We start from the raw sequence: 9,565 nt of genomic DNA, 5'->3' as shown, positions 1-9,565 counted from the left end.
CGAGTATTGTACGAAGAGTTTTTCTATATTAACTACTAGTTGATTACGAAAAGTAAAATACAGATTTTACCCATACCTATAAGCCATTTATCTTTTCTAGAAACTAAAACGCATTTATTACTGGACTGAAATAGGTAGGTTAGTACTTCCCCGGACTAACTCACAAGTAGCTCTACCACCAATAAAATGAAAGTGTGATTAGTCTTTTAGGGTGGAGCTACATTGGCACGTAACACGCAATTAGTTGCTAGAGAAAGCTGATTATTAATTTGACCATATCTCTAGTCATGTGCTCTAAGTCTTGTTCATAGTTGCCCAAATAACTTTTATCACTCTGAATTTGGTTTGCAACCTTTTGCTAAAGATTTTTTTTACTGTACAAGGGTACAAGATACTTATACTTTGTAACACCTTAATGTACTGTATTCTGACAAATAAATTTATCTTTATCTCGTTGCTAGCCTTAGTCTTCTCCGCATCCTCTATTCCTTTTCTGTGAGAACCATGCTGTGGCCAATCGGTGAGGAAAGGGTCTTCTTGCCAATACCTCCTTGGTCTGCCAGGAGGGCACCAGGCCATTAGCCAGGTACCTTTATTCGGCATTATATGTAGATCTCTGAAATTCAAAAACAAAAGCTTTGTGTTTTAATAAGGCTATCCTTACTATAGAGTCCAGTTACCTCAACACCTTACAGTAAAGTGGGACTCAACCCTTACACTGGATGACGTCAGGAATCCTAAGGCGGACTCGTAAAGTGCTGGTCGGCTGGCTATGAATTGTTTCCAAGTCGATTTACTCCGAGTACACAGTAACTACACTGTTGTAGACCAGGCTTTATCGCTACGGTTAGTGCCACTGATATTTTTGAGGATTTAAGGTCGAGGTTTTATGAATAGTAAGGTAAAAGTAAAGTTGTTAAGACGTTGATTACTACCAAAATAACAACTAAGGCTGAAGGCTTATTGGTTGCCTAAAATAAAATTATAATATTCTAGAGCTATTGTTATACTAATATTAAAGAGCTGAACAGTTTGTTTGCAAGAGCATCTCAAGAATATTATTTCAGTATTACATAGATAGCCCATTTAACTAGGAAGGTTATATATGACAGTAGGCTACACTTTATACTTGTGCGCGGAATAATTTCCACTGGAAGAGGGTGTAATTGCTATCTGGACAGACAACTTATAATTAGCTATTCATCTACCGCTATATAAAATGGTTACCCATGTTACTGACATTAAAGAAAATCATACTTATAATTTTAGCTTTAAAACGTCATAGCAGCTACTTATTGTTATAAGTTGTGCAACATAAAGCAACACTGAAGAGCACTAAGTTGATACAAAGTTCATAAAACTTGTCTGAAGCACTCGATACAACAGAGTAATAAGTTTCTTAAAATGGCTTCTTCTTTAGTTTGTGTAGATGTAAAATAGACTAGATATAATGTAACGTAGGTTTATATAAAAGTCTTATCATCATTAGCTGCTAAGCCTTTTCCCCAAATATGTCGGGGTTGGCTTCAGCCTAACCAGACGCAGATGAGTAGGAATCAGTCTGATCCAGCATCGACTGTTATTCTGAAATCATCGCCATAATATAGCCTGGTATAACTGTTCATCATACTTTCAGGTTCCTGGTTGCTCATAAAACTTCATACAGTCTGATAATGATGCACAACTATGAAAGCACTATATCAACAACTTCATATTCATCTTCTGATGCCCCAGTAAAAATGAGAGCTATTTGTGTGAGTTGAAATCGTTTACATAAACGAATTGATTTCATTCATGTCTTGAGAAAGCTACAACCATTGTGTATATGTCGCAGGGATATGGTGAAAACTGATTGTCATAATTATGTAGGTATATCTTACCAAATAAACCTTTGAAATATCAAAGCAAAATTACTTTTGTCATTTCACTGAACCAGTTTAGGGATTTGTTCAATTCACTAGATTTGTTTAGAGAAAAGATAAAATCGTGTTGTTATTTTAACATCCTCCGTAATTTGATCAAATCCCTTAGGGAATTGATCAAATCCCCGTTTTTATCATATCCCTGCGACATATACACTATATTTTTTTCTTACTTCGCTACAATAGTTACAAGCATTTTAAATCTACAACCAAATAACAAACCGTAATAACCAGATCCTATGGGCAATGCTGTTAATTTATACATGCTCGATAATATTAATACTGCTTACAAGCACCAGTTTAACTTGACCCCTGATTAGCTAACTATAGCCCCGCGCGTACCTGTAGTAGAAAGAATACGAGGGGAGGGAGGGCTCAAGTGGAACTGGCCGCGCACGACAGTAAAGTCGTAATTAGCACCTGCGTTTCGCTAAGTTTGCAACGCGTAACTTTGCCCAAATTCCGAACTATCACACAGAAGACACAGTGTGTAAATTCCAGTCGAATACCAAAGAGAAAATTAACACAGTGTCGCGGTTTCACAACCAGTTGGAAAATGAAAGTTCAGTTCGGATTGTGGGACATCTAATTGTTTAGGAGTTAACGTTCTGTTAATTGAATGATTGAAGATCATTGGGAATTAGTTTGTTCTGCTAATGTGACGTTTGGGTACTTGTGTACAAATCGATCATTATGGCATGGTTTGGTTTAATCATCTTGATTTATTGACGTTCAAGTGACATACAAAGACAATTGTACAATTTGGTTCACATTGCTAGAAAAAAGAGAGATAAACTAATCAATTACAATCAAAATACATAAATGCGAACTATTCAAATTTTTAGTATTTTTTGAGATGAGCGTCTCTATATACCTACCATACTTGAATTCTCCAATACTCGCAACGAAGAAGAAACTAGTGAAGGTTATAGGAAGCTCATGCTTAATGTATCCTGAACTGTATACTGTAAAACGGGAAACATAAACACAGAATGTAGATAGTTTCATTGAAATTCAAACAACAGGAATTTACTTTAAAAACACATAGAAGACACTGTGAACAACAACGTGTGTGTGTAACTTACACACACACGTGTATAAAATGCGACATGTTGACACACAAGTGCAATTTCCTAGCATTAACTTTTCCGTCCACCTCTTGAACAAAAAAAAGTCCCCATAAACGGAAAGTTTCCCTTACTCTCTTGGTCTCATTAAAAGTTGGAGTAGTTTTGACTAATTACTGTACGCGACACACGACTGATGTCTACAATTTGTTACTGCAACTTTGCCCACTCTCCCCCGTTATGCATAAAGTAAGGGAATTTCAGCAAAATCAATTTTCGTTGGGAAATTTATGGCGTTTTTAAATCACGCGTCCTTTTTGAGAGGTTAATTGCGTTGAAATTTATTTTGTGCATACAAAATTGGATATTACGTTGTTATTTTTTGTAGTAAAAAGTATTAATTCTGTTTAATGTGAAGATCCATCTAGTATATGCAAGTTTCCACAAACTAATTCTAACCAAATACTGCATTTTAATAATAGTTTTTCATAATCTCTTCTAAAGCTATTTCTAGATGAATTTTGTTTAATTAATTATAAAGACTGAACACAGATGTATTTTGAATTTTAATTGCGATTCAATATTACAGGGTCTCCATTTAATTTATTGTTTGTTAATTGGTTCGGAACATCGCTGCCAGATGGCGTTCTAACAATTTTAGTAAATCGTCCCCCGACTACCTGACAGTAGGGTGACTATAACGTTGGTTATATTCAGGATTGTTTCAATATTCTGGTACATTTTACATTCTTGTATCTATATGTAATTTATTGATATACATAGAATACGAATCTTAAAAAAAATATACGATAAGTTTTAATATTTTTTGTTCCTTGCGTATTTCAGAATATACATGTCGGAGGCGAACATCAGGATTGGCACTATCGTCCGACATCAGTTAGGGTAATCAAGAAAAGAGATAACTCAAAGAAACTCAAAATTCAAACGAACTCAAAAGTCAAACGTTTATTCAAATTAGTCAGAACAAAAGACAGCCCCCAAAACGCCCGCCCTTCGCCACTTCCTATGTGTTTTGGCTTGGGGAGAAGAAGTGGCGGAACAAACTCCCCAGCAACACATGTCTGTCTGTTAGGTTAGAAGAACCTTTACACTTTAATTTCAAAAGACACTTTACACACTTTACAATATGGATCTACAACAGTACTACAACACTAGGCAATAACACTAGGTACACTACACGTAACGAAAGGCAGTATCGAGATGTGCGCAGCACGACGACTCGACCAAGACTGAGCTCCGCGGACGCCACGCCGACCACCACGACTCTGCCAAGCGCGCCAAAAATGTTGTTTCACCGGAAACGCCACCAGAGGGCGCGCTTGCGTGACGTTTAGTGTCCGTACTATTGACAGTCTCCGACACGGCCATCCTGCGTAGACCCACGTCCTCGTGGGTTAATCTGCAACAACACAAACACAGCACAGTATGCACAGTACAACCTCGGCCACTCCTGACCACTATGTAGCACACTGAACAAAAGTCACACAGATCCATCTGAACCACAGAACCACATAGGGTCATAATTACGCCACACAGGCTTATTAATATCGCTCACACTTGAATGCCACACAGGCTACCAACTGCCATACAGGCTACCAACTGCCACATAGGCTACCAACCGCCACACAGGCTCCTAGCTGCCACACAGGCTCCAAACTGCCACACAGGCTCCTAACTGCCACACAGGCTCCTAACTGCCACACAGGCTCCTAGCTGCCACACAGGCTCCTAGCTGCCACACAGGCTCCTAGCTGCCACACAGGCTCCTAGCTGCCACACAGGCTCCTAGCTGCCACACAGGCTCCTAGCTGCCACACAGGCCAGTCATTGCCACATAGGCTAGTCATGCCACACAGGCCAGTTATTGTTAAGTTTGTCTGATCAATCTAAACATTTTCAATGCAATAGAATGCTTTCACCTTGTGCGATGACATGCGATGTCCTGGCCTGCCGCAACTCATACTGCCTCCACGACAAATCTGGGGGAGGATGACGCTCCAAACAGCAACTGCAGCGCAGCTCGCCCGCCGCTTGACTAGTAGACCTCGTCCTGTTCTTCAGGCTCGGTTCACCTTAGATGTTATCTGTTAAGTCAGAAATGGAAAGTGCTTAAGCATCAAATATTGACAACATATGGGTCAGCAACAAACCTTCTCGATGGTAAGACCTAAACACATGTTATGGGTTTTAAGAATAGCAATCACCATTTAAATGAAGAAACTAGTTACATTAAATTCTAAGCACGAAATCAAAGAAAGATCGAATTGCTAGTCAGACTGAACTTGTAAATTACAAAATTATTACAGCTACGGTTGTCATTCACATCAACGCCTTCTACTCGATAGGCTTCACAAAACCGTCGTGTCCCTTAGCCGAGCTCTCAGCCCATCCTGGCCTCCTAGGGACCACAACCACAACTATAGTGACATGATACCAACTGTACCACAGATGTATACGGGTCTCTTCCTGGTCACCCCGATGCCGTCACACAGGCCAACGAGTCTCTTCCAGATCACCCCGATACCCATCATAGTTACAGCTTAACACAATAAAAACAGTACCGCAGACTTTACACAGGTCTCTTCTTGGTCACCCCGATGCCATCACACAGGCCAACGGGTCTTTTCCAAGTCACCTTGGTCTCTATCATTGGTACAACTTAGCGCAACGAAATTACAGAGTAGGTGAACGTAACACTTTACCAAAAATCTATCGTCTGATGCACAATTCAATCAAATGACGCAAAAACTGAAATATTCTAACTTTAGGATATTGATGAGATCAGATAACTAATAATTTTCAACTCTGGGATCAAACCTGTGAACCTAGGTTTCTGATTATCTACGATTCCACCAATTAATAAGCGCAGTGGTAGCGCAATCAACGAGACTGAAACTGCCTCAAGTTTAAAATTGTCGTAAGACAAATAACCTCAACATAAAGCAAAAATGGATCGGACTCACCGGATTTCCACTCAACACCTCAACGCGCATGACGATGCGCACATCGCTATGGCGCGCAGTACAGCAAGGCTTTCGCGGACGTGAAGCCACGTAGATGCACGAGCACCAACACTCCGACCTCACGATGACACGTCAGGCTCCTGGCAGCTGGGATGCTCCGCAGTAATTTTGTCGCCATATTGCACAATAACGACCGTCATTGTTGAAACATGAAAAAAGACAAATTCGGTTAATTTTCTAGCATACCCTCAATAAGTAGCTTGACATGTAACAACGGAAAACGATACCATTACCATAACCGTAGTTACCATACTTGTACCTTCGCTGAAATTCTTAATAAATCTTCTACTACAAACTCACATTTGAAATTATCGACGTTCTATTTTTTTTTTTGTCAATGGGCAGAATTTTATCTTCGCATGGCGAATTCTTAACACATGTGGGCATTCGGCTTACATCCCACTTCTGATGTCGGAGGCGAACATCAGGATTGGCACTATCGTCCGACATCAGTTAGGGTAATCAAGAAAAGAGATAACTCAAAGAAACTCAAAATTCAAACGAACTCAAAAGTCAAACGTTTATTCAAATTAGTCAGAACAAAAGACAGCCCCCAAAACGCCCGCCCTTCGCCACTTCCTATGTGTTTTGGCTTGGGGAGAAGAAGTGGCGGAACAAACTCCCCAGCAACACATGTCTGTCTGTTAGGTTAGAAGAACCTTTACACTTTAATTTCAAAAGACACTTTACACACTTTACAATATGGATCTACAACAGTACTACAACACTAGGCAATAACACTAGGTACACTACACGTAACGAAAGGCAGTATCGAGATGTGCGCAGCACGACGACTCGACCAAGACTGAGCTCCGCGGACGCCACGCCGACCACCACGACTCTGCCAAGCGCGCCAAAAATGTTGTTTCACCGGAAACGCCACCAGAGGGCGCGCTTGCGTGACGTTTAGTGTCCGTACTATTGACAGTCTCCGACATACATAAGTAATTTACGTTAATATCATCTAGAAGTATATCTAGAAGTATATCATCTAGAAGTATATCTAGAAGTATATCATCTAGAAGTATATCTACGTATTATCCGAAATATTAACTCTACTATGGTTACCCTACTAGTACGACAATTACAAGTTTCAGCACGTAACAATGACAAAATTGGCTTTTAAACGCAAAAGATTACAAGAACGAATTATTAGAATTAAAATTTTTATGTTCGTGTTTTATTTACCAGATTTGTTTCAAGGTGCTCTCTGTACATGTTTAGAATTTTAACGCCATTTTATTTAATTAAGTAAAAATAAATGTTTTTGAAAAATCTTGATTTGAAAGTCACCCTGTGCTAATGCTTTTAACCTAACTTAACTAAGAGACAAAATTTGTCTCAGAAGATTTTATAAAAATAAATTTTAAGTAAATGTTTTATACCAAAATATTTTTTGAACGAATAGAAACTAAATCATTGTCTCTTACAGTACGAAAACCGAAACCAATAACCAAGTAGACATTTACAATTTCCAAAATTACACAACTGTACCAATTTTCCCCAACCTCCCCTAAAATTGACCTAGGTTCAGAACCGACATTAATTTCCAAAGACCATGTACGAAACAGAACAGTCAACCCTACTCAGTTGGTAGTAAATTCGTGGCTATCGAGGTTCTTTGAAACCCGGGTACATTGGGTACAGGTACAGTACCTATATCCGGTTTTCTTTGAGAACCGTTTTACCGTGAAATTGACTCGCTCGATTGTCTGTCCGATCTAAAAGACTTGTTTGAACGATCGTATCTGTGTCCTGTTCTTTGGTAATTTCGATAATCTTGACTTTTATTTGTCGTCTATTGTTGGTGCGTTATTTTGTTTGTTTTGTGATGTTCTGGTTATTTGACATGATGGCATATTGATACGAGAGATATGATTACACCAAAGTAGCTGCTTCACCCGTGTCCCAAAAGTATTAGTTACCTACACCAGGGTAAAAAGTAGAAGTAAAAGTAACTTGTGGCCTCTCCCAGCATCTAGACTATTTGTGTACCAAGTTTAATTCTAATCGGTTCAGTAGTTTTGGCATGAGAGCGCGACAGACAGAAAGTGTTACTTTTGCATTTATAATATTAGCTGCAGTGTAATGTTTGACGCAGTTACTCAATCATAATATAACAGTGTCTGGCAGCACCCAGTCTGTTTATGAGGTTGCAGGATCAGAGAAATAAAAACGAAATTGAATTTAGAAATGTATAAATGTAATATAAAAATAATTTTGTTATATCTTACCTAATAAAACGAAGTAAATACATATGTTAATATTGTACAAGCAAATCATTTTTATGTTACAAAAGAAAATACAGTAAAACTCAAGATTATTTGAAGGTGATAACTTTGACAGTAGTGACGTAGAACATAAATAAACATCAACAGTTAAAAGAAACACGCGCGTCACAGTTTTTACTCTACAGGTACTTGCCTGAGGATCTTTTATCACTAAACTAATATTAAAACATGAGTATCACATATTCACTTTTTTGAAAAATTACGCACCAATTTTCATGGGTTTAGAAAAAAAGCACAGCTCTGCAGTTGCCCAATCTATCACGCCTATAACCTCTTGGACACTGATTCGGCACAGAAATAATCAATCGAGAATGTATGTTCACACAATTTCCTTGCTCATCCTTTATGAATTCTTCAGGACAGTTCACTATAGCTTCATCATCGTCAGGATCTCCATCTATCTGCTTCCCATGATATCTCGGTTCTATAATTTCCACATCACCTTTCGGATCATCTATGTCAGCCGTGGTCGTTACGCTTACAACGCCATCTTCAGTAGTAGTTTCAACTGTATGACTTGGCTCTTCATACTTGACCCTCCATTTATCATAGATACAGTTTTTGTAAAATAACATTACTTGGCTCACAGCTGTAGTTACAATATTCGTCTTCGCCGGTTTGTCGTCTTTGACAATTTCGTTTTCATTCACTTTGTGGAATGAGAATATCTTTATTCTGTTCACTAATACGTCTGCAAGCATCTCGTTCCATGTCAAAGGTTTCACGTCTTTCGGTTCTTGGAAATTTTGCAATTTTCTTAAGAGTGTCCTTTGTTCCTTCAAAATTTTAATGCTCGTAGTGTCTTCAACGAAACACTCTGTTTGTCCCATAAGCATGATTATACCGACAATGTATATAGATTTCATATTTTTGCGTGTTTTGTACTGCGTTCGCACAATGGTGTAGACGACTGAGAGATTTTACTAAGATAAGGGAACGCGCATTTACTTGGTACTGTTGGCGTGAAAAGGTGTTTGTAAAAATATAAAGTACGCAATATTTTTATGGAAGTATAACAGCAAGTTGTATAAAAGGAGGTGGTGTTTTTCTGAACAGATACTTTACAATACTTACATTACAGAAATTAGGTTAAAAAGATTATTTACTTTATGAAAATGTCGTCGATTTTTTTTATATCAATCTCACAAAATACTTTCGTTCAAAATTATAAGATATACATTTTTATTTCCAGCAATTTCATAACACTCCAAATAGTAATAAAATAGAAATACAAAAGAAAG

General features: G+C 38.3%; 1 protein-coding gene across 1 annotated transcript; it reads right to left on the bottom strand.

Moving 5' to 3' along the window:
* Positions 1-8,219: 8,219 nt before the first annotated feature.
* Positions 8,220-9,255, bottom strand: LOC110375075 (uncharacterized). Its single transcript, XM_021333052.3, has one exon. It carries the CDS (start codon positions 9,188-9,190, stop codon positions 8,546-8,548), a length of 645 nt encoding a protein of 214 aa, XP_021188727.3. The 5' UTR covers positions 9,191-9,255; the 3' UTR covers positions 8,220-8,545.
* Between the last annotated feature and the right edge of the window lie 310 nt (positions 9,256-9,565).

Source organism: Helicoverpa armigera, chromosome 14 (assembly GCF_030705265.1).
Source record: "Helicoverpa armigera isolate CAAS_96S chromosome 14, ASM3070526v1, whole genome shotgun sequence".
Classification (NCBI taxonomy): Eukaryota; Metazoa; Arthropoda; class Insecta; order Lepidoptera; family Noctuidae; genus Helicoverpa; species Helicoverpa armigera.
This window is presented reverse-complemented; position numbering and strand designations above follow the sequence as displayed.